The sequence below is a fragment of the Alternaria infectoria genome (genome assembly GCF_024043175.1).
Source record: "Alternaria infectoria strain BMP 0036 chromosome Unknown scaffold_7, whole genome shotgun sequence".
NCBI classification, from domain to species: domain Eukaryota; kingdom Fungi; phylum Ascomycota; class Dothideomycetes; order Pleosporales; family Pleosporaceae; genus Alternaria; species Alternaria infectoria.
The window spans coordinates 1,546,334-1,569,738 of NW_026250696.1; the positions used below are offsets into that span (position 1 = coordinate 1,546,334).

General features: G+C 54.7%; 7 protein-coding genes across 7 annotated transcripts; 5 read left to right on the top strand and 2 right to left on the bottom strand.

Moving 5' to 3' along the window:
- Window positions 1-1,274: 1,274 nt before the first annotated feature.
- Window positions 1,275-4,004, top strand: J4E92_005375 (uncharacterized protein; the record flags this gene model as incomplete). The annotated part of the gene is made up of 3 exons (XM_051496757.1): window positions 1,275-1,380; window positions 1,449-1,826; window positions 1,879-4,004. The coding sequence occupies 3 exons, from the start codon at window positions 1,275-1,277 to the stop codon at window positions 4,002-4,004; spliced, it is 2,610 nt and encodes an 869-aa protein (XP_051353477.1).
- Window positions 4,005-4,322: 318 nt separating this feature from the next.
- J4E92_005376 (uncharacterized protein) lies at window positions 4,323-6,964 on the top strand (the record flags this gene model as incomplete). The annotated part of the gene is made up of 3 exons (XM_051496758.1): window positions 4,323-4,329; window positions 4,823-6,281; window positions 6,331-6,964. The coding sequence occupies 3 exons, from the start codon at window positions 4,323-4,325 to the stop codon at window positions 6,962-6,964; spliced, it is 2,100 nt and encodes a 699-aa protein (XP_051353478.1).
- A 511-nt stretch (window positions 6,965-7,475) lies between these two features.
- Window positions 7,476-9,991, top strand: MEF1 (Elongation factor G, mitochondrial; the record flags this gene model as incomplete). Its single annotated transcript, XM_051496759.1, has 3 exons — window positions 7,476-7,684; window positions 7,750-9,037; window positions 9,086-9,991. The coding sequence occupies 3 exons, from the start codon at window positions 7,476-7,478 to the stop codon at window positions 9,989-9,991; spliced, it is 2,403 nt and encodes an 800-aa protein (XP_051353479.1).
- Window positions 9,992-15,165: 5,174 nt separating this feature from the next.
- J4E92_005378 (uncharacterized protein) lies at window positions 15,166-15,532 on the bottom strand (the record flags this gene model as incomplete). Its single annotated transcript, XM_051496760.1, has 2 exons — window positions 15,166-15,486; window positions 15,527-15,532. 2 exons carry the CDS (start codon window positions 15,530-15,532, stop codon window positions 15,166-15,168), a joined length of 327 nt encoding a protein of 108 aa, XP_051353480.1.
- A 30-nt stretch (window positions 15,533-15,562) lies between these two features.
- On the bottom strand, window positions 15,563-16,720 carry J4E92_005379 (uncharacterized protein; the record flags this gene model as incomplete). The annotated part of the gene is made up of 2 exons (XM_051496761.1): window positions 15,563-16,271; window positions 16,335-16,720. 2 exons carry the CDS (start codon window positions 16,718-16,720, stop codon window positions 15,563-15,565), a joined length of 1,095 nt encoding a protein of 364 aa, XP_051353481.1.
- A 4,109-nt stretch (window positions 16,721-20,829) lies between these two features.
- J4E92_005380 (uncharacterized protein) lies at window positions 20,830-21,696 on the top strand (the record flags this gene model as incomplete). The annotated part of the gene is made up of 2 exons (XM_051496762.1): window positions 20,830-20,833; window positions 20,930-21,696. The coding sequence occupies 2 exons, from the start codon at window positions 20,830-20,832 to the stop codon at window positions 21,694-21,696; spliced, it is 771 nt and encodes a 256-aa protein (XP_051353482.1).
- A 170-nt stretch (window positions 21,697-21,866) lies between these two features.
- On the top strand, window positions 21,867-22,121 carry J4E92_005381 (uncharacterized protein; the record flags this gene model as incomplete). Its single annotated transcript, XM_051496763.1, has 2 exons — window positions 21,867-21,871; window positions 21,938-22,121. The coding sequence occupies 2 exons, from the start codon at window positions 21,867-21,869 to the stop codon at window positions 22,119-22,121; spliced, it is 189 nt and encodes a 62-aa protein (XP_051353483.1).
- Window positions 22,122-23,405: the final 1,284 nt, after the last annotated feature.

Sequence of the window (23,405 nt, forward strand, 5' to 3'; positions counted from 1 at the left end):
AACATTCGAAAACGTCCAGCCTGTGAGCCTCAATGCCACAGGCGGTTGGGCGACTTCTCATGACTTGAGTACCTCTGGCGTCTGATGATTTGATAATCACGTCGTAGGTGCTCATTTTTGTGAAGCGAAACATTGGGTTTGTGTTTACCGCTCAGCATTTCAAAGGGGCAAGGTTACTCTTCCACGGCACCGCTTCAGTTGTCTCCCTACTCGGCAAGATTTGCCCCGGGGCCTTGATCGATGACTCGGATTCGAGTCGAGCCAGCAGCCCGGTTGGTGTATGCTAAGATCGCATCCAATACTCCATCTCGGTACCTGCTACTTTGCATAATGCCGGTGTGATTTGAACATGAGATCATAGGTCCACACGCGCGGTGGTTGGCGGAGAACAAGCTCGATGGGTGTGCCGGAAGCAGAAAGGGGATACGCCAGTGCAGCCGAGGTCGCCTTGCCCCTGTCCATCATCACGATCCTCCTTGTCGTCTTCATCTCCACCCCGCAACCCCTTCATCCACTGTCCGAGCCAACGGGTATCTTGACATGTGATGGGACCGTTGATGTGGCTGAAGACGAATACATTCAGCTACGATCATGGCTTCGACGCAACGTGCCGCATGACTGCTATGGCTGCACGTGGCGCATTGGACAAAGCCTTCGCAATCTACACTCGATCAGATCGGATCGTGGTGCACCTATACAGGCAGCTTGTAGGAGACCGCCAGCTTGGCAATACAACGACTTTGTACCCCAGTCTTGAACTTAGCACTCTACACGAGATACGAAGATCGATTCAAGACCAATCACTTTGAATATACATTAGGCATGTACTTTTCTTCGTGAGCGAGGACGTTTCTCTTTGTACTTTCTCTGTTAAGAAGAGTTGGGTTGTCTCAGGCGTATGGCGCTGCCCCTAGCGGTTGTGTAACAGCTGCAGTCCCTTCCGAGATTGTCATGCGCCTTTTGAGCATCCGATCATTAGCCGGCCTAAATCCTTGACCCCAGCATTGAGCCTTGACGCACGACAATACTACTCGGTCTTATGCCTGTTTCCGTCATGCGCGTTACCCACCGTGTCTATCACTATACAACACCATGGCTAGTGCACGCTTAGTTTTGGTAGAAATGCGATATCCATACCGGCTTGGTGTTGCGGGGTTGGATTTGGCTCAAGCAGGGGCTCTTTATACAAAGGACCGTGATCTCCTTCCCATGCCTAGTTGTAGGCTACCGTCCTCCTTGACGCTCACTCGCTGATCTACAGTCATTCCTTCATCATGATTCCCTCTCTTGTCCTATGTTTCTCTACACTCGCCGCTGGTGCTGCTCTTCAGCGACGTGATCCTGTTCCAGCTGGATATGTTGCGGCACCATATTACCCAGGTAAGTTATCGGAGATAACATCGACCGACTAGTTTTGTACCGAGCATAGCGATACTGATTCTACATAGCTCCCCATGGAGGATGGGCATCGGACTGGACTGAGAGCTACCGAAAGGCATCTCTTCTTGTTTCGAACATGACACTTGCCGAAAAGACCAACCTCACAGCCGGTAGTGGAATCTTCATGGGAAGATGCGTCGGAAACACAGGCAGCGCAGAAAGAGTAGGCATCCCTCAGCTCTGCTTGCAGGACGGACCTCTAGGTGTCAGAAACACGGATCACAACACTGCCTTCCCTGCCGGCATCACGGTGGGAGCCACATGGGACAAGGATCTTCTCTATCGTCGTGGTGTTGCGATCGGCGAAGAGTTCCGTGGCAAGGGAGTAAACGTTCATCTCGGACCGTCGGTCGGTCCGCTAGGACGTAAACCGCGTGGCGGTAGAAGTAAGTGCATCAACAGAAGCCAGCCTTGATGTTTGAGCTAACAGAGACAAAGACTGGGAAGGATTCGGCTCAGATCCTGTTCTCCAGGCTTTTGGTGGAGCTCTTTCCATCGAAGGCATCCAGAGCACGGGCGTCATAGCCACAATCAAGCATCTGATCGCAAACGAGCAGGAAGAGTACCGCATGTACAACCTGGTCAAGCCTGGCATTTCATCGAATTTGGACGATCGCACGCTTCATGAGCTCTATCTTTGGCCATTTGCTGAGGGTGTACGTTCCGGCGTTGGTGCCGTCATGATTGCTTACAACGCTGTCAACGGAAGTGCATGCTCGCAGAACAGTTACTTGATCAACGGTATATTGAAGGAGGAGCTCGGGTTCCAGGGCTTCGTCATGTCTGACTGGCTTGCTCAGATCTCCGGTGTCGCTTCGGCGCTCGCAGGACTTGACATGTCCATGCCTGGAGACATCCACACCATTCCACTCTTTGGCAACTCTTACTGGATGTACGAGCAGTCGCGTGCCATTCTCAACGGATCTCTCCCAGTGGACCGCTTGAACGATGCTGTCACACGCATTCTTGCCACCTACTTCAAGATGGGCCAGGACCAGGACTACCCGCGACCCAATTTCGATGCCAACACTCAGAACGCCGAGGGTCCTCTTTATCCAGGCGCTCTTATCTCGCCTCAAGGTATCGTGAATGAGTTTGTGGATGTTCAGGGCAACCATGCAGAGGTCGCTCGTGAAGTGGCCCGCGATGCTATCACACTCTTGAAGAATCAGGACGGCTTGCTACCTCTGTCTTCCAACGGTACCCTGAAGATCTTTGGCACAGACGCGGAGAAGAACCCCGACGGGATAAACTCGTGCGCGGACCAAGGATGCAACAAAGGCACACTAGGAATGGGATGGGGATCTGGCTCAGCGAGATACCCCTACATGAACAGCCCGATCGACGGCTTCAAGACCCGTGGCGCCAACTATCAGTTCTTCAATACGGATTCCTTCCCAGGAAACTCGAACCCATCGCCGAGCGACACTGCCGTCGTCTTTGTGACTGCAGACTCTGGCGAAAACTATATCACTGTTGAGAACAACCCAGGAGATCGGACTTCTTCGAACCTTAACCTATGGCACAATGGCGATAAGCTTATCAGGGACGTAGCAGCCAAGTACTCCAACGTTGTGGTTGTGGTACATACCGTCGGTCCCATTCTCATGGATCAATGGCACGATCTACCTTCGGTCAAAGCCGTCCTCTTCGCCCATCTGCCTGGCCAAGAAGCAGGAGACTCACTGATGCAGGTTCTCTACGGCGATGTGTCTCCATCAGGCCATCTGCCGTACACTCTCCCCAACTCCGAAGATGATTACCCCCAGTCTTTGAGCCTTGTCGGATATCAGATTGGGCAACCACAGGATACCTTTACCGAGGGTCTCTACATCGACTACCGTCACTTCCACAAGGCCAATATCACACCTCGGTACGCCTTCGGTCACGGACTCAGCTACACGTCGTTCTCATTCGCCAACGCGACCATTACTCCAGTAACTCGGCTTACAGCCGCGCCGCCAGCTCGTCCCGCGAAGGGCGAGACACCCACCTACTCAACCGCCATGCCTCCGGCTTCCGAGGCGTACTGGCCAGAGAACTTCAACCGCATCTGGCGCTACCTCTACTCGTGGCTCGACAAGAACGATGCCGATGCCGCAGCCAAGATTGGCAACTCGACTTCGACATACCCATACCCCACGGGTTACTCAAACGAGCAGAAACCTGGTCTACCAGCTGGTGGCGCACAAGGAGGAAACCCCGCTCTATTCGACACGGCATACGACATCACCGTCATCGTCACCAACACGGGAAGCCGCGCGGGCAAGGCCGTCGCACAACTGTACATCCAGTTCCCCAACGAGAGCACAGTCGACACACCCGTCATTCAGCTTCGTGACTTTGAAAAGACGAGGGAACTGGAGGCCGGGGCTAGCCAGACGCTTAGTCTGAGGGTCACAAGAAAGGATCTTAGTGTGTGGGATGTAGTGTCGCAGAACTGGGTGATTCCTGCTGTTGGCGGTGATTATGGAGTCTGGATTGGTGCTGCGTCGGATGATTTGCATCTGAGGTGTGGGACGGCGAGTGGAAGCTGTGAGGGTGATTTGGACAGTCCTGTGTAAACTGCGTTTAATGTTCTGAATTCGATACCCATTCGATCCTGCTTTACCAACATGTCCGGCTGTTCAAGCGCTGCTCTATGCGTCACGTGTGTTTAGGTGCGGGCTCGACGAGGATTGAGAAGGAGGATCATCGCTGATTGGCCACAGCCAGGAAATTACGAGGGAATTGCGCCCGTATGCGACATGATTGGCGTGGCACTGACATTTCATCCGTGGCATTCGCGTGCAGCTGCCAATGGCATCGGAGCCTTTTTCTTTTTCTCTCGTGGTGCCGACGGAGATAGTCGTTGTCGGCTGCCAGACGATGCGGCATTTACAATGAGCGGTGTGTGCAGTGAAGGGAGGACTGGCGGATGTGCAGCGAGAGGCTTCCAGGGGCTGAGGATTGAATGCGGAGTCGAAATGAAAGATTATACAATGCATGTGCAGTGCGCACTGTTGTGCTGTGCTGGGCGAGGGCGAGGCCAGACGTCACTGGAGCTATGATGCTTTGGGCAGTTGTCTTGGTTACTCGGGAGCACCAGCGACTCCTTCCTGCTCGACCGACGTCCCCAGGGGTTCCCCATTGTCACCGCCCTTGTTCCTGAACGCGAGCGTGACAGCCGCCCGACAGCCCTTGACCCGCATTGCCCATTGTTGTAAGTTGCAGCCTCCCTGTGCAACGCCCGAGAACCCTGTCGCGCCGCCGTCACTGCGTGTACATAAACAAATTGGCCGGGTTTCAGGCGCGGCCACGGCCATCTCCCACGTATCCTATAACCCTTTGCTCCCACGCCCGCCGCCCCAGCACCACTGACGCTCGCCTCGTCCCCCTGCAGCCATGTCCAACGGCGTGCGCAACCTCCGCGCCATGTTCGAGAACGGCAACGCCGCTGCCTCGCCTGAGCCCCGCGGCCGCTCCCCGACAGACACGGCAGCCGCGACCGACGGCGGCGAAGAGCGTCCCAAGTCCAAGGTGCGCGCCTCGTTTGTCTCGGTCGAGCCCACGCCCACGCCCGCCCACGCCTCGACCGACCTCGGCCAGACCAAGGGCACGCCCTCCAACAGCGTCAACGCGACCCGCCGCGAGAGCTTCCGCGTGAGCCACGACAGGACCGACGAGCTGGCCGAGCTCAAGAAGGTCGTCAGCGAGGAGAAGGAGCAGCGCCGCCAGAGCATCGCCATCCCCGAGGCCGTGCCCGAGCAGGCCGTCGCGTCGCGCGAGTCCTCCATGCCCGCGCCGCCCATCCGCGACGACACACCCACCAACATGCCCAACCTGGGCTCCATCATGAAGGGCTCCGACTTCCCGGAGTCTGCCGCCGCCGACATCGCTGTGCCCGCTCCGGAGCTGGAAGAAGTGCCAGTCGACGAGACACCAGCCGAGTCCACAGAAGAAGCAGCACCTGCCCAGCCTGCCGAGAACCCGGACAAGGCTACTACAGGCGCGCAGGAGGATGTCGCCCTGAGACCTGCCGCGCCCACCGAGGAGGCTGTCGTGGACGAAGACAAGCCTGCTCTGCCGGACGCTGCCGTCGATGACGACGCCGTTGTTGCTGAGGAGAACGCCATCGCAGAGGAGGCCGCTGTCGTCGAGGAAGCTGCCATTGCAGAGGAAGCCGAAGCTGTGCAAGCTGAAGCTGCTGCCACCGAGGAGCCCTCTGCCCCGGCCCCAGCCGCTGCTCAGCCCGCCGAGAATACAGACAAGGCAGTGACGGGTGCTCAAGAGGAGCTCGCTCTACGACCTGCTGCGCCTGCCGACGAAGCCGCTGTTCCCGATGCGACCGCTCCTGCGCCGGCTGAAGCAGTAATGGCCCCGAGCACCGAACCTGCTTCAGAAGCAGCCACACCTGTTGTAACCAAGGCCAAGGCCAATGGAACTCCTGGGCTCAAGAAGCCCGAGATCAGGAAGCCCGCTGCCATCTCGACTGCCAAACCTGCCAAGGCTCCCGCCGCCCCTGCCAAAAGCCCGCTACCTAAAGCAGCACCCAAGACCCCTACGAAACCCAAGACGGCCGCACCCACCATCAAGCCTAGTCCAGCTGCAAAGACCACAAAGCCCGCAGCCCCCAAGGAGCCTGTCAAGGCCCCCGTTGCCAAGGCCCCCGCAGCAAAGGTTCCAGCCGCAAAGGTTCCAACTGCTAAGACCAGCCGCACCTCTCTGCGACCTGCAACATCTGCGTCCTCAGCGACGGCACCCACTGCTGCCGCTGCCTCCAAGACCAAGCCTGCGGCCGCACCTGTGGAGAACAAGAAGCCTGCCATTCCCAAGCCCGCCACTTCCGCCCCCCGCAAAAGGTATGACAGAGCCACGTGGGACAATGCGCCAATGCTAACAACGCTACAGCACGTCCCCAACAGGCTTTAAGAAGCCAACCCCAAAGTCTCCTACTCGTCCAGTCGGTTTACCAACCCGTCTGACTGCGCCGACGGCTGCCTCGGCTGCCAAACATGGCGAGGAGCCCAAGGTCACACGCAAGCCCTCCACCAACACCCGTCCTACACCCAAGGCCCCGGCACCAAAGACTTCGCGCCCTTCCATCGCACCCCCTGCGCCCAAACGACCTGAATCGCGCACCTCAACCGCAAGTGCTGCTCCTAAAGGAGGCTTCCTCGAGCGCATGATGCGACCCACGGCCGCCAGCTCCAGCAAGACACACGATAAGCCCCATGAAAAGCCGTCATCACCACCGCGTAAGGCTCCTGCCGCTTCCAAGATCGGCACTCTACAAAAGGGGAAGAAGAAGGCGGAAGAGGTCGTGTCCAAGGCCAGAGCAGTGGTTACGAACGGAAATTCTGAGGAGCACAAGGATGGAGATGAGCCCGCAAAGGAATCTGAACATGGCGATCGGACAACCGAGGAGCCTATCGCCAATGAGCCAACACACGAATCGCACAAACCAGCCACTCCAGTTCAAGAGGTAGACTCGTCAGTTGCAGAACTCCAGACACCCAACTTCCCAGAGGAGACGGTCCGGTAGACGAGGGCCATTATGCCTCTGACCTAGGCGTATACATTTCTCAAATCGTATGTATTCCTGCAACACTTGGTCAAGTCTTAGGTTGCCGTACCATGCCATCTTGCACAACTATGGGCGATGTTATGTGCGCGGAGCTGTATGGCTCCCATCTTCTTTCACTTCTCAACAGCATTTTCTGGAGCGATTGTTTGGCGTAACTGATATTTGGGCGGATACCTAAGGACATGGAGCGGAGGTGGGTTTGGATAGGACTATTGCGTGCATAGTTGTTCTTTAGCGATAGGCTTCGCAGAATCTGGCAGACATCACTATTAGATTACAATCCCATTCTTCACTCCAAGATGGCTTTCTGTCTACTTGTCCACTCGTGCAATGCCTATGGTAGGGTGGGCGGGCACACGTCGACACGTGACTGGCACCTCCGCCGAAACTCCGATGGCCCAACTTTTTCCTGGCGGGCAATTCGACATTGCGAAGCGACAGCAGACCCCGCGTCGCCCCTTTGTTCAAGATGAGGGTTCAGTCTCTTTTCCGGGCGCAAGCACTTGCCACGAGCAGTCTTCGCTCTTCAGCACGCTCGGTTGCGACGCCTTCACGATGCGCTCTTTCGACCATTGCGGCAACGCGCACGCCCTATACCAACGGCACCAAGACAGACACATGGATAGGGGCCCACACCACGAAGCCACAACGAAGATGGCAGTCTGCGGCTGCGCAAGTGTATGTGCTGCCATGTTTGTTCTGTGACGGCCAGAGAGCAATGGAAGGCTGATTGAACGTCATAGGCTGGAGCAAGCAAAGGAAGACCCCTCTACCTTGACGCAAGAGAAAATCGTCGAGAACCTAGACCCTGTCGAATGGGAGCGACTATCGCGAGTGCGAAACATCGGCATCGCAGCACACATCGACTCCGGCAAGACCACCGCCACCGAACGCGTCCTCTTCTACACCGGCCGAATCAACGCCATACACGAGGTACGCGGCAAAGATGCTGTGGGTGCCAAGATGGACTCTATGGATCTCGAGCGTGAGAAGGGCATCACTATCCAGTCTGCTGCGACCTTCTGTGACTGGATCAAGAAGGACGATGAAGGAAAGGACCAGAAATACCACATCAACTTGATTGACACTCCAGGCCACATCGACTTTACAATCGAGGTAGAGAGAGCACTGCGAGTCCTTGATGGAGCCGTCATGATCCTGTGTGCTGTCAGCGGAGTGCAAAGTCAGACCATCACAGTCGACAGGCAGATGAGGCGGTACAACATTCCAAGGATTTCCTTTGTGAACAAGATGGATCGTATGGGAGCCAACCCGTGGAAGGCTGTCGAACAGATCAACCAGAAGCTTCGCATACCGGCTGCGGCTCTCCAAGTACCCATCGGCCGCGAGGATGGCTTTTTGGGTGTTGTGGATCTGGTCAGGATGAAGGCGATTTACAACGAAGGACCCAAGGGCGAGACCATTAGGGAGACCGACGAGATACCTGCGGATATTATTGAGCTCTGCAAGGAGAAGAGGCAGAAGCTCATCGAAACACTTGCAGATGTCGACGATGAGATCGCAGAGCTTTTCTTGGACGAGCAGGAACCGACAATTCACCAGATCAAGGCTGCGATTCGACGAGCCACCATCTCCCTCAAGTTCACCCCGGTTATGATGGGCTCCGCGCTTGCAGACAAATCCGTGCAACCAATGCTCGACGCTGTTTGCGACTACCTACCAAACCCCTCCGAAGTCGAGAACATGGCACTGGACAAGAAGCGAGCAGAGGCACCGGTCAAGCTGGTATCATACAACTCTTTGCCATTTGTCGGTCTGGCTTTCAAGCTAGAAGAAAGTAGTTTTGGACAATTGACATACATCCGTGTGTACCAGGGTACGCTCAGAAAGGGAATGAATGTATTCAACGCGAGGTCAGACAAGAAGGTCAGGATACCGAAGATTGTGCGCATGCACTCCAACGACATGGAGGAAATCCAGGAAATTGGTGCTGGAGAAATCTGTGCCGTGTTCGGTGTTGACTGCGCGTCTGGAGATACCTTCACTGACGGTAATCTTGGATACACCATGGTAAGACTTTAAGACTATTGTTATCATATCTTCAAGCTGACACGATAGACCTCCATGTTCGTACCCGAACCCGTCATCTCCCTATCAATCAAGCCCAAGCACACCAAAGATACACCCAACTTTAGCAAAGCCATGAGCCGCTTCACGCGCGAAGACCCTACATTCCGAGTCCATACCGACCCCGAATCGCAAGAGACCATCATCTCCGGTATGGGAGAACTACATCTGGACATCTATGTCGAGCGCATGCGCCGCGAATACCGCGTCGAGTGCGAAACCGGACAACCACAAGTCGCCTACCGCGAGACAATGACCAAGCGCGTCAACTTCGACCACACGCTCAAGAAGCAGAGTGGTGGGTCAGGAGATTACGCGCGAGTAGTCGGCTGGATGGAGCCAAGCGAAGCTGCTGGTGAGAACAAGTTCGAGCAACAGATTTCCGGAGGCACCATCTCCGAGAAGTTCCTCTTCGCCTGTGAAAAGGGCTTCATGGCCTCCACGGCCAAGGGCCCGCTTCTCGGCCATAAGGTTTTGGGTACTTCCATGATCATCAACGACGGAGCTACCCACGCTGTCGATTCCTCGGAAATGGCCTTCAAAATGGCCACCCAGCAAGCTTTCCGCAAAGCTTTCCAGGCCGGTGCGCCTCAGGTACTTGAGCCGCTTATGAAGACGACCATCACGGCGCCGAATGAGTTCCAGGGTTCTGTTGTTGGTCTTCTGAATAAGCGCAATGCTGTTATCAACGATACGGAGATTGGTCCGGAGGACTTTACTGTCTATGCGGATTGCAGTTTGAACAGCATGTTTGGCTTTAGCAGCCAGTTGCGTGCTAGTACGCAGGGTAAGGGGGAGTTTAGCATGGAGTTTAGCCATTACAGTCCCGCGCCGCCGCAGCTGCAGAAGGAGCTTGTGGCAAAGTACGAGAAGGAACAGCAGGCTAGGAATGCGTAAGATTAGCCTCCTAAGCTCAATCGGAGTTGAAACAGGATAGGGACCGTGGAAAAGCTCGGTGTTGGTACAACGAGCTCCCTGGATGATTCGAGTGCTGATGACATACATCGATTTATCTACATTGGCGGACGTCTGGCGTATTCTTGTGGGATTGGTAGAAAGGTGTAGAAGTATTGTACATGTAATGTTGTAAACAACACCGCCATATGACGACGAATGATATCCCCTCAACAGCTCCATCCAGCTCCATCCAGCTGCTTCTCCGTCTTCTTCTTCAATTCAACAAACCCAGGTAGAACCAATGTAACTTACCCCTTCCTCCAAAACCTACTCAACGTCCAACCCCGGCCTCATCGTCTTCCTCACAAACGCCCTCCTGATCGCAAGACTAACCTGCGTCCACCCCACCACTTCATTATGCCCTCCATACCTCACAACCTCCAACTCCACCATCCTATCTCCCTTGTCGTCCTCGACCTTCTTATACGCAAAAGCACCCCTCTTGACCCTATTCGCCCCTTGAATCGTTCTCCTCTCCTCCTCCGCCACAACCCCTTCTTCCGTCAACATTTGCGTAGCCAGTGGCTGGAACAACGCTTCAGATTCCCAGTACGTGATATCCTGGTCGTTTCGTGCGTGCAGGAGAGTAATGTGGAAACCGGACTTGTTGGCTGAGGCGGTGGAGATGAGGGCGCGTAGGCGGGTGAGGGTGGGCCAGTGGTCGACGATGCGAGTGGATAGATAGTTTGCTATCCTGGGGTAGCCTTGCAGTGGTTTTAGGATGGGGAGAACGCCGCCGATTTTGTAGGTCTTGAGGAGTTGGGGGAGCGAGGTGAAGGGGGCTACTAGGACGATGCCGGCGAAACCTTCAAAGTTACGGGATGGTTTGAATGTTACAGATGGGGATGTAATGGCCAATGGGAGGTGCTCGGAGGTGGAATTGGTGAAGTAGAGCGCGCTGGCGGCTGTTACGGCGGTGCCGAGGCTCTGGCCCAGGAGAACGGTGCGTGTGCTTGAATGAGAGAGGTCCGAGGTGATGTATGAAATCAGGCTTAAGGCGTCGGCTATTAGACCGCTTTCAGTGGGGATATGCGGGGAGTGTGTGAGCGTGGAGAGACCGAAGCCCCGGTAGTCGCAGGTTACGAGGTGAGTTTTTGGGATGCCAGAGACGGAGCGGTAGGTTGAGGGGCGGTAACCTTGGGCTATGTGGCCAGCGTTCTGTTTGGGTGGATTAGAATGAGTGATAGATAAGCTGGAAATATTAAAAGGGGTTAACGGTGGATGAAGTGACGGAAGAATGAGAGAGAAACCATGTAAAACTAAGAAAGAAGAGTCGATATAGTCTGAGATGAGAGTTTGAGATGTGATAAGACCAAAGACTCTGGAAAGAAAGGGACAGCATGCCAAACCAAAAGTCAAGAATCGAAAGAAAGCACAACCTACACCATGAAAGTTGACCACAACCCTACTTTCCGGGTCGCTGCTCAACAGCTTCTCTCCTATCGTTCCCTTCAACTCCTCTGCAACTTCCCCCGAAACAGCAGCAGTAAAAAGCTCATGTTCATTCTCCAGATAAACATCTAGAGGAAGTACATGCCAGCAAAAGAGCTTCTCTTGATCCGCTGTAGTAAGCCAAAAGGGTTGTACTTGCCCCTCTACACATGGGTACTTAGTACAGCGATAGAACAAATCGAGGAAGAGTTACAGATGCACTTACTCGCAAAGCCGAATTCTTCGGGATTCGTCACGTTGTGGTAGAACCCCGTGTGAAATTTATGGGCATAGAGAGCGCTGAGAAGACATTAGAATCGACTCCAAACGTCATCTCATCTGTCATGATGAGAGCAAAACGTACTGCCTTTGTACCGTGGGATTGACCAATAGGCCCACAAACGCGGCCCAGACAATGCCTAGAATGGCAAATGTCCAGTACGCTTTTGTAAAGATGGCTTTGAGGTTGGGCATGATTTCAGTCACAGGACGTGGTCTTGCGCTGCCTAGATACTTTATACTGTCGGGAATGTCGACGCAGAGAAAGTACTGCGACCGTAGCACTGGACTCAGGTAAAGCAAAAAGGATTATGGTGACGTTGCGGAAATGGAACGCGCGAGGGCACAGATGCATGGAGATAGGCAACTGCGGGTGATCTAACCGGGATAAGCAGGCCGCAGCGAAGATCTTGGCATCGGAGTTGAGCGATGGCAGCTCCAGATCTCATGTGTAACGAAGAGCATGCTTCAGACAATACCGCCTCACGTATCTCGCAACCGTATATCAATGACACGCGATACCGGAGCAGAATGTGTGTAGTTTGACGCTAAGAAATGGGTATCATTTGTACTCATACACACCGCAAGACTATTCCAAGATTTCCACAATATCGGCACACGATCAGACGATCTCATACAAGACTCTTCTTAGGCCGTCCAGCTTTCTTCTTTTCTGCCATACTACTGGCAGACCCACCCATCCCTCCCATGGCGACGTCCTGAGTCGGCGTTGCAACCGCAGGCGTCACGTCGCCGCTCCTAATCCTCTTCTCTGGCAACTCATCGCCGTCTTTGGGCAGTCTGAAGGCTAGATATGTCTCCTCTGCCCTTTTGCACTTATCAAACACCTCGTTCATGTATTTCTCCACGACATGCGGTGGTCGTATCGAGCGCGGCAAGGCGCTTGCGATTTCGTCGCCTTCATCGTGCTCGATTAGTAGAAGGACAGTAACTGGCTGGTAGAATTCAATGTTGTCTATCTCATTCATCTCGTCGAAATCTTCGATTCGCTGGGGCGGTTTAGGCGGCACGAAGGTTGCCGAGGGGGCTGATGCGGCAGGTTGTGTGGACGCAAAAGCAGGGTTTGTGGGGCTGGGTGTTGGTATGATGGCGTTCGGTGGGGGTGCGTCAGGCATAGCATTAGTCGCAGTACCGAGAGTCGGAATCGGCGTCGGCATTAAGTTTTGAGCAGAGGCAGACGGAGGTTTGACGACTGGATCCGGCCTTGGCTTCATCTTGGTGATGAGAAAGGACAGCTTTGCGCCTGTGCCATTGGGAAGCCATTCCATGAAACTATACGAAGGGAAGTAAAACTTGTCTTCGCTGCCATGGACAAAACTGAAGACCAACGGGCGATATGTCGTCCTCGGGGGTGGGTTGTAGGTCGATAGCTGCGGCGGCGGGTGGTATTGCGGCGGTTTGCTGAAGTTGTTCGGATAGGGTGGATATGGCTGTTGTGTAGGCGAGGGTTGCTGCGTCTGTCCCTGTGGCGGGACCGGACTGTACGGCTTGGGCGTGCTGGGCTGCAGAGGCTGCTGGACTGGCTGGACTGGGCGGGGAAGCGGAGGCGGCGGCGGCGGCGTAGGTTTGGGGGGTTGCGTTGGCGGAGTTGGTTTGGGCGCTTTTTCCTCCTTCTGCCTGGCCAGAATCGCCGTCAATTCGTTGATGTGTGTCTGGAAGAACTCGAGCTGCTCCTTGCTTGCCGAGCCAGCGGCGACTATCTTCATGACAGCCTTCAGCTCGGGATCTGTTCCTGCTCTCGCGGCGAGCATGTGTATGACGGGATCGGGGGCGGGGGCTGCGGGGGCCTGAGGCGGAGGCGCGGCCTGGACAGGTTTGGGGGGCTGGGGTGGGCGTGGCTGGGGCTTCTGCTGTATGGGCTGGCCACCCTGGTATTTGGTGTGTTGGTTGGGCTGGTTGTGGTTTGGCCAGGGAGCATAGGGCGATGGCGCGGGAGGCTTTTTCTGTGCTGGTCTGCCCACCTCGCGCGGGCCGTAGAGGCGGATAGGCAGCGTGTGCGGCTCTATGACGAGCTTCACGCTCACCCGGTCGGCACCGACCTGGGGGAAGTTCTTGAGCAGCTCCTTCTGTCTCGCCGTCTTGGCCTTGTCCTCGTCGGTGCGGTCGGCCAGCTTCTTGGGCTGGTTGAAGTGGGCATGGAAGGTGCGGAAGTTGGCGCCAGACAGCCAGACAGCCTTGGAGCGCTCGAAGGACGTCTCGAGGACGCGGCTCTGCTGGATCGTCTGCCATTCGCTCGATGGAAGGTGGAGGGGCTGTGGCTCGCGCAGTGTGGGCAGCGGCGCGCCGTCGACCAGCTGGAGGGGCAGCGTCTGTCGCGGGGGCAGCGGCGCGCCCTCAGCAACGGGCGTCGAGGGCGGCGCGTCTTTGACGGCGAGGCTGGTCCGCTTGCGCTTCAGGGCGGCTTTGGCGGCTTTGGCGGGCTTGTCGTTGGGCGTGTCGGGGGCAGCCGGGGCGGCGTCTTCGCGGGCGCGCGCCCTCGTCGACCGTCGGGGCTCAGACATGTCGTGTGCGGGTCGGGGTCGGGGTCGTGGCCATGGCCATGGTGTCGTGCACAAGGCTGTTGCTGTTGCTGCTGAGTTGCCCTGACGCGCTCCCGTGCAGCGGCGCGCTAGCCTCCGGCACTCCAGGGCTGCCTCACGCTCGCTGACGGCATGCGCTGCTACTTCGGCCTTGGCTGCAGGCTGCGAGATAAGCCCGAGCCTCTGTCCACAGCCCGGGTCGATATCCTTGCCTTCATGCAGCCTGACTCCGCTGACTCCGCTGCCTCCGCTCGCCTCACGCTTCAGTCCAGAGCCATGTCATGTTACAAGAAAGCAGACGAGCACGGGAGTTGGTGGTGGAATCAATCAAATTGTGCCTTCTACTGTCTAGTCGCACTACCCAAAAGAGAAAAGGAATGTGCCCTCAAACTGGAGAATGGTCCTGCTTCGCGCTTTCCCCTTTCTTTCAATCTGTTCTTCAATCTGTTCTTCAATCGAGTGCTTCCTGCTCAACGCCATCCACCCCAACATGCTGCAGTAGCGACGCGAAAGCTCGCGCATTAAGCCTTCGCAGCATCCTTCCAGCGGGGCTTCAGCACAACTCTCCACTTGCCATCATGGAACTGCATCGTGATGAATTGCCGGAGTTGGATCTGCTGGTATCCAGCCTCCTCGAGAGCAAAGCGAGAAAGAAGATTGGCCGAGACTGTGCGCATCTCTGCGTATGCGAAGCTGGCCATGCATGTTAGTGCGCTGCTGCAGCAGAAGATGAGGGGGAAGGTAACATACTTTTGTCCGATACAATTGTGTCGGCCGTTGGAGAATGGAAAGTAAGCATCCAGACTACAATCTCACGTTAGAAAATGTCCACATCGAATCTCTCGTCTCATCACCAAGGGCGACTTACTCAGGTTCGGGTGCGTCCTCTCTTTCCTCACCTTCCAGCCACCGCTCCGGCCAGAACCTCTCCGCCTGAGGCCAGTACCTCTCATCACGATGGAGCGCTCTGTAGCTGGCCGACACAATCGTGTAAGGCGGAATCTCGTTGCCGTTGATGTTGTGGCCTTGGTCTGTGGTACGGCGACCCAGTTCCGAGGCGATGGGGTTCATACGCAGGTTCTCCTTCAGACAGGCTTCGAGGTAGCGATATTGTGGGTCTGTGCGCACCGTCTTTGAGTCTAGGATGGGGTCATTGGGGCCAAGGACGGGAAGAGAAGCGAGTAGCTTTTCGAGAGCGGCGGGGGTTCGTGCGAGTTCCACAAACAGGCATGCCATGGTTCCTAAGGCGCCTCGTTAGCTACTATGATGCGCAGTGGAGAGGGAAACTCGAAGGCCGCAACCTAGGAGCTAAGGAGTGGCAATGGGGCATGGATGAATCTAACGTACCAGACGTGGTTTCCGATCCAGCGAGAAGGAGCTCAGACATCTGATCGATGATGTCCTGGTTCGACATACGCTCTCCCGTGTCTGGTCGCGCGCCCTCGTCCAACATGTGCTGGAGGACATCGATGCGTTTCTTGTTCTCGTGTCCTCCCTGAGCTGCCGCGCGTTCGTCGACGAGTTCGCAAATCGCAGACGTCATCTCCTTGGGCCAATCAACCTCCCACTCATATCCCATGCGCCGGAGGAATCTCTTCACAAAGACCAGCCCATACCTCTTCGCCTGACCATTGAAGATGGCGTCGGGAATCTTGCTCCAGCGCTTGTCCCTGCCGGACAACAGCTTGCTGGGATCGAAGATCTTGTCGATCTGCCCGAAGCCCTTACCAAATGACGACTCGCCCATGATGTCTAGCGCAAGACAGTGCAAGTCACGCATAAGGTCAGTCTCGAAGTCGCCGTTGGGGTTGGACTTGGCATCTTGAGCGATAGCCTTGTTGACTTCAGTGTAGTAGTTGCTGAGCAAGATCGATGTGCACGCTTTGAAGAACGTGTCTAGCTTGTCGACAGAAGAGACAGTGAAAGCTGGGCTGAGGAACTTCTTGAGGTTGCGGTGGGGAACGGGGCGGCTGTGGGTTTTCGGCGTCAGCTACCGTCGTTTTCGCAAGGAAATACGGGAGACTGATACTTACATCTCTCCAAAGAGACCGGGACTTTTTCTGTCTCTCGAGATCTCAGCATACATGGTAACCTTGGGTAGATCAATCGTGAGAAGAATCTGCTTCATAGCTCCCTTATCAGATATCCAGAGCTGTCTTGGTCCCAAACGGATGACATCGCCGTACTGCTTGTGCATCTTCTCGACATATTCGTGGATCGTGCCACGAGCGAAGAGCCATCGCAGATGCAGGGCCGTATAGGGCGCATACCACGGTCCGGGGAAGCGCTCAAGGCCAGTCTTTTTCGTAACAGATCGAAGGTAAGAAAAGCTGATCACTATGGCCAAGAGACTTGCGACTATATTGCGCGGGTGCATCTCGATGGTGGAGAACTGCTCTGCAGAAGGGAGAGAGTCCATGGTCGGCATGAGATGCCATGGAAAAGTTGGAGTAGAGACGTTCATTGTGAGCGATCAAGGTAGATACGATGAAGAGGTATGAGATGAAGCGTTGGATTAACGGCTCCTAACGTGGAAGTGGCGTCTTATAGTCAGGTCGTTTGATCAATCGCTATAATACTCTCCCGAAGTCACTCCCCCTGCGATCCCGCCAATTTCACGCACGTTGGGGATCGCCGTGGTTAGAACCTGGAGACCCTCAAAGCTAGGTTGATACAGAGTCCCCAGACGATTGCCATACACTAGTTGCTAGATCGCAGGCTGATCAGTGGAGGGTAAACTAGACCCCCACAAGTCTGGTACCGAAAACCGACCGGCAGTAGGGTAAATGACTCAGTGAATATACCGACTCTTTCAACGAGACTACAGACAAGTTTTAACCCGGAAGCATCATGGGCACAAGTTTCGTCGGCAATGCGACTAGACTTGAGGCTGTTGAATACAACGGATCTCAGCCTCAGTGACGTAGCGTAGTGTCGATTAACTTCAAGGACTGTTCGCCCTATGCACGTAACGTCAGTGCATGTGTTTCTAGCTTCATTCTCTGTTTGACTTCGCCCACGTTCCTCGTCATATCCAGGTAGATACTTCGGCAGTCGGCCGACGCTAGCTAGACGGCCGGTCAGAGTAAGCTGACTGGTTTTCCGTGGCTATTGGGTGCTCAGGACTTGGCTTTTTGCGTCGTCTTATCTCAATCGGCACTTGTTGCACCAAACAAGTAGTTGCCGTAATACGGTAACATCCACTGACATGTGACAAACCCCACGAGGATGGTGTTGACTTTGGGCACCGGGCCTGGGTTCAGGTCATTGGGGATCGCCCCCAGGTCGGTGAGAGCTTGGTGTGTGCTGACAACACGGTCTATGTGCGCGTGGTGTCGTACTCTAATTACATCCGGTCTATCCTCTTTGCATCGTAGCCCACAGACCACGAGTCACCTCTGATTATCGCAATACTAACGACACGAACGATGCCAAAAACTATCTTCGCATAAGGAACACCAGACAATCAAGGCGACTGGGATGTAGGAAGCCTGCTTGCAGTGATCTTGGTATTCGGCCCGCACCGCTGCAGCTATCATGAGGTATCATGTTGAATGAGGCCGATGAATGCCATATGCGTTATTCGGAGATATGGGTGTCTGAGATGAAGGACTTTGCCCTAGCTGCATGACTCTAAATTCTTCCATGCTACAGTTGTGTAGTGCAGTCACCAAGGGTGTTGAGTTTGTATTCAGCCGCGTCAGCAGCTAGATGTGTTATCATGCCGATGGAGCGGGCCGTATCGGGAGAATAGCGAAACTTTGTTAAGACAAAGTTCCAACGGCGGGAATGCAGTACCGATGCAAAGCAAAGTTCCGGAGAGAACTCCGCTGCCTCCATTGGAGTGCGAGGCCCCGGGCAAGATGATGTCTTTCGCCCACGCAGAGCAGGTATGTCGAGGTGCATAGTATTGACCCAGCCGTTGTCTGAATACCCTCTTAGTAATCATCACTTCAAAAGTAGGCAGGTTTCCCAGGCAATCCTCGGACCGCCAATATATCATCATCGCCGATATCTCGTACTTGTATCACGTTGTCGTATCTTCCAATCATGGCTCGGGAAAGGATTCTGCTTGCCGGCGTCACAGGATACATTGGGGGCAGTGTGCTCCACCAACTGCTTCGCAGCAAACATGCAGCGATCAAAGACGCTGATATTACGTGTCTCGTTCGAGGCCAAGAAAGAGTTGCACAGCTCCACGCTGCGTTTGGTGACAAGGTCAAGGTTATCGGCTTCGAAGGTCTGGACGATACTGACCGCCTTGTCGAGATAGCAAGTCAGTACGACGTCATCTTCAACATGACGCTCGGTTATCATCTCGCCAGTGCTGCGGCCTTTATCGAGGGTCTTTCGTTGCGCCAGAAGTCCACTGGCAAAGATGCTTGGATGGTCCACACTTCAGGTGTCTCGAACCTTGCGGACCAGCCACTCTCGGGTGTTCACGTTGAATCAAAACCCGATCTGGAATTCGACGACTCGAGGGACAACATCTATGCGTATGAGAAGTCGCGCAACACAGTAAAAAAGTACATTCAACGCACAACGGAGCTTGGCATGATAGATGCTGGACTCGAGTCAGGCGTGAAGACTGTCGTTCTCATGTCTCCATTGATCTACGGGGTGAGCGACGCCTCCCCGCAAACTGCGGCCCCGCACGATATTGACACCTCGTCTAGGTTGGAACGGGCTTGTGGAATAAGCGTAGTCTGCAAGTTCCTCGATTGGCCCGAGCGGCGATCTCTGAAGGGGAAGCCATCGTTATCGGTGACGGCAAGGGCGTGTGGGACAACGGTACTATTACCGCCGAATCTCTGTCACAAACGCACGCTGATCTCTTGCTCTAGTTCATATCGAGGACCTGGCAGAGCTCTACGAGCTGGTACTCGTGGAGATCTTGTCAAAGGGAGGCGCTTCTCTGCCCAAGGGGAAACAAGGCGTTGTTTTCAGCGCACATGGGCGTCACACGTGGATCGAGGTGTCGCAGGCGGTTGCAAATGCAGCATTCGACGCCGGCGTAGTCAAGAGTAACACGGTAAAGTCTGTTTGTCTCGCCGATGGAGCCAAACTCTTGACTGGTGGTGTTGAGCAAGTTGCTGAGCTGGGGTTCGCAAGCACATGCAGGACTCGCAGTGAAATCGCTAAGAGACTGGGTTGGTGCCCCAGAGCAGGACTCGAGACGTGGGAGCGAGGCTTCGTGGAAGAGGTTAGTGCGCTATCGAAGCTGTGAAGCGGAAGCTGTCAAGCGGCTCGATGAGTGCGGAGGCTAGTCGGTGCGAATACGGCTATACGGACCCATGTTGTACATAAGCTAGCCAAGATAACACATGACGTGCTTCGAGACGAGAGACACAAAACGATGGTGATGTTGGCGATGCCTGTTGACTGCAGGACAGCGTCATCCCAAACGTGCATCGGGTCAAAGGGAGATATCGGGCACGCTTGGCGAGAAGACCAAAGTGTCCGGTGTAGATGATGCTACCCAGGTGAGGTGGCCCGTGCGTGTCGGAATACCCCATACGACATTCTCGTGCGTTCTCGCGCCGGCCGATTAGGTTTGCAGCAACGGCATGCAGAGAATCGAGGTACAGCATCCCGAGGTCACTGAGCACGGCCGCCGAAAGTTAAAGTATGGTTAAATGGACGACGAAGAGGCGAAGAGCCGAGGGCGCGTGGAGGCGCACAGGCGGTAGAGATTACCGAGGCGCCAAGTCGTTTCGGAGCTAGTTCCAGGGTCCAGCAAATGTGCCTGAACCCTTTTTTTCCTGCGACCACGACATCGGGACCCCACAGTGGTAGCATTAGTCTGCTTGCTACCCAGACAAAGACTCCTCCCTCCTGCTTTCTATGGCTAGGATGCGTCTGTTGAGCATACGGGCCCTCGCGCCGTGAGATAAGCGTGGCAACGGACGCCATGGCGTGTAAAAAGCCGTTTTGAGCCGCCGTGTTGCGCAAACTCAATCCCAAACAGTTTCTCCGGTACTTATCAATGGTATATACATGGTTTGCATAGCTAGGCTAGAACCTGCGATATGAAAACCGCCGAAACTGAGCAAACACTCCTGGTTCCATGTGGGTCGCTGACGCGAATGAGATCTGCAGTCTTGTTCACGTTGGGTACGAGATTGGCAGCCATGTGTAGACCGTTCCAACGGCCGCCCAGCCCTGTCGAGTAAAGGAGCAATTACGCGGACGCCGTTTGGTTGCTCTTGATCTTTCACACCGACTTTTGCGCGTAAACGGGCCTTGCGTGCCGCTCCAGCATTCCATCCCTCGATTTTATCGTCGGGCCGCTCTAGACTAAAGCTTTGTCTCCAAAGCTAAGTCCAGGACTTACCTAGGTACTTTCCGCAACACTGTACTCCACATAGGGGTCCAATGTGATCCACTGAGCGTCTTCGTCTTGCCTTGTTGAGAACGCACCAAGGGCCCTTTAGGACTGTGCAGCTTTGTCGTCTGAGTAGATAATCGTGCCCTCTCCCTTCCTCTTCCTTTCTCCGTCTCTCTCACATTCTTCCTCCACCACCCACCATGAGTGCAACCACAACCCAGACGCTCACCTCGCCGGACATGGCACCGGTTGGAGATGCCTCTGTGCCCGGAATCAAGGCTCTTCGAGAAGCCATCCCAGAAAAATGCTTCGAACGCTCTCTTCTGAGATCCCTTTCGTACGTTGCACGAGACCTCGTGGCGGTCAGCGCCTTGTTCTACTCTGCCGTCTGCTTGACACGTCTTGAGTCGTCTTGGGCCATTCCGCTCTGGGTCCTCTACAGTTTTGTCCAAGGTCTGTTCTTCACAGGGCTTTGGATTTTGGCCCACGAATGTGGCCACGACTCCTTCTCAAGCCATCTCCAAGTCAATGCGGCAGTTGGTTGGGTCCTTCACAGCATTCTTCTTGTCCCATTCTTCTCGTGGAAGTTCAGCCATTCCCGTCATCACCGTTACGCAAACCACATGGACAAGGACACCGTCTTCGTGCCCAACCGCAAGCCAACTTCCGAGTCAAAGGCCGAACCGAGCTTCTTGACACGCCTCGTGGACCACGACGCGGCGGATACACCCATCGTCAGTCTCTTCACTCTGGCGATTCACCAGCTCTTCGGATGGCCAGCCTACATCCTGATCAACGCAGGAGCTGGCGCACAAAGCCTTACCAGAGGCCGTCGATCCACCGTGCCGACCTACAAGCAAAGCCATCTCGATCCCACTTCGCCCGTCTTCACTCGTCAAGAGCAGCCATACGTCCTTCTATCCAACGCAGGCATCGTGGCCGTCTTTGCAGTCCTCTATCAAGTCGCTCAGACCCTAGGCTACCGAAACACTTTCTTCTTGTACGGTCTTCCTTACCTCTGGATGAACCATTGGATCGGTAAGCATCTTTTTGGCCCAACCGTGTAAACAGCATTCACTAACCATGCAAGTCGCTATCACTTATCTCCACCACACGCACCCAGAAGCGCCTCATTACGAAGATGGGGCCTGGACTTACCAGAAGGGCGCCATGTCCACTGTGGATCGCGAATTCGGCTTTATTGGACGCCACATCTTTCACGGCATCATTGAATACCATGTCGTGCATCACATCTTCCCGTAAGTAGATTCGCTTTAACTAGTGTTGGATCTGAAACTGACAGCCCAGGCGCATTCCCTTCTATCACTGCGAAGAGGCTACGTTTGCCATTGCGCCGTTGCTTGGGGACAAGTACATTGCGCAAAAGAAGACATCTTTCCTCGCGGACCTATGGGAAGCCTTCACTACTGCCAAGTACGTGGAAGCTCGCCCCTCGAGCGAGCCAGGAGTAGTGCATTGGGCCAAGGCCTGAAAACTTCACACCGCTGTCCCGCATTTCTGAGGAAATTTGCGCCGCTAGCCGCATTCGGCCAGGTCTGGCGGACACACTCCACGGGGGGTAGATATCCCGAATCGAAGAGCGGTACACTTAGATACTTCACACAAATCAAAGGGTCTGCAGTAAGGGTCGCTTATAACATGGGCTTGATGGCTGGGATGAAATCGATGATGGCCCCGGAGTTCGTCTCAATCATGCCGATCGCCACGGCACGAAATAGGGGTTGGTCCCTCTTTGCCACCATGCCACAATCGGTAAGCGACGGTAAAATGCCCTTGGATTTGTGCGGTCACAAAAGTTGCTATCAAGTTTATAATGGCACGGTCATTTAATAGCTGACATGAGTATCTGGATCATGACATCATAAGCTCAGAAGCCAGCTTCACATAGCTTTCATAATCTTACTATTCGTGCTCTATCGCTCTGTACACCTCTTTATCGTTTCTGTTATCTAGAGCAGCTAAGTTCCTGCACAACGCGTCACTGCCTTAACCAGGTTCCAAAGCTGAGCAATGCAACCTTCCCCCATGGCACCTGGGCACTATCGACCATTCCTCAAGCCGCGAACTTATCGAGCTGTATCGACGAAAGCTCGTTCTGTGGCTTCGACCAAACAGCTAACAGCTTCACCAGCGACATAGGGTTTCCGACGATAGTCTGCCAGTGCAAAGAAGGACTCGCACAACATTCTGTCCGACCGATAGCTTTGCGAGTCTTGGCTCCTGCGAAGGATATACTTGGCATTCAAAGGTTCTGGGTTGATTTGGAGTTGAATAACACGCGCAATGAAGACATATTTACTTCTGAACTACTAACCTGCCCTGGGGCTTAGTCTCTCCACTTATGGGCGCACCACACTTCGCAAACACCAAAGACATTCTTTGTATCGCCCAATCGCTCTACGTCTAGGCATATCCCAACTTTGGAAACATCGCCCTCGCCTTTTTCGTCCATACTGCGCCACACCCCCACCAACCCCACTCCATGGACATCAAGGGCTTAGGACCTGACACTAGCTATTATAGTGGCTGAGCAAGCCTAATTCTATTTCCAGATCTAAGATGATTCACATCATTTGTCGTGGGATGATGCTTGTGCGGCTTTGATGCCGGGGTCCGGGTTTCGAGGGCCCTGTGATGGTCAGGCATGCGAGGTTTCAAGACATCCGCGCTCCGAGCCTGATTAGTGATCTGGCTCAGGGAGGCGGATGGGTATTCGAGGGTGGAATGTAGTGGATGAGAGAATGGGATACGTTTG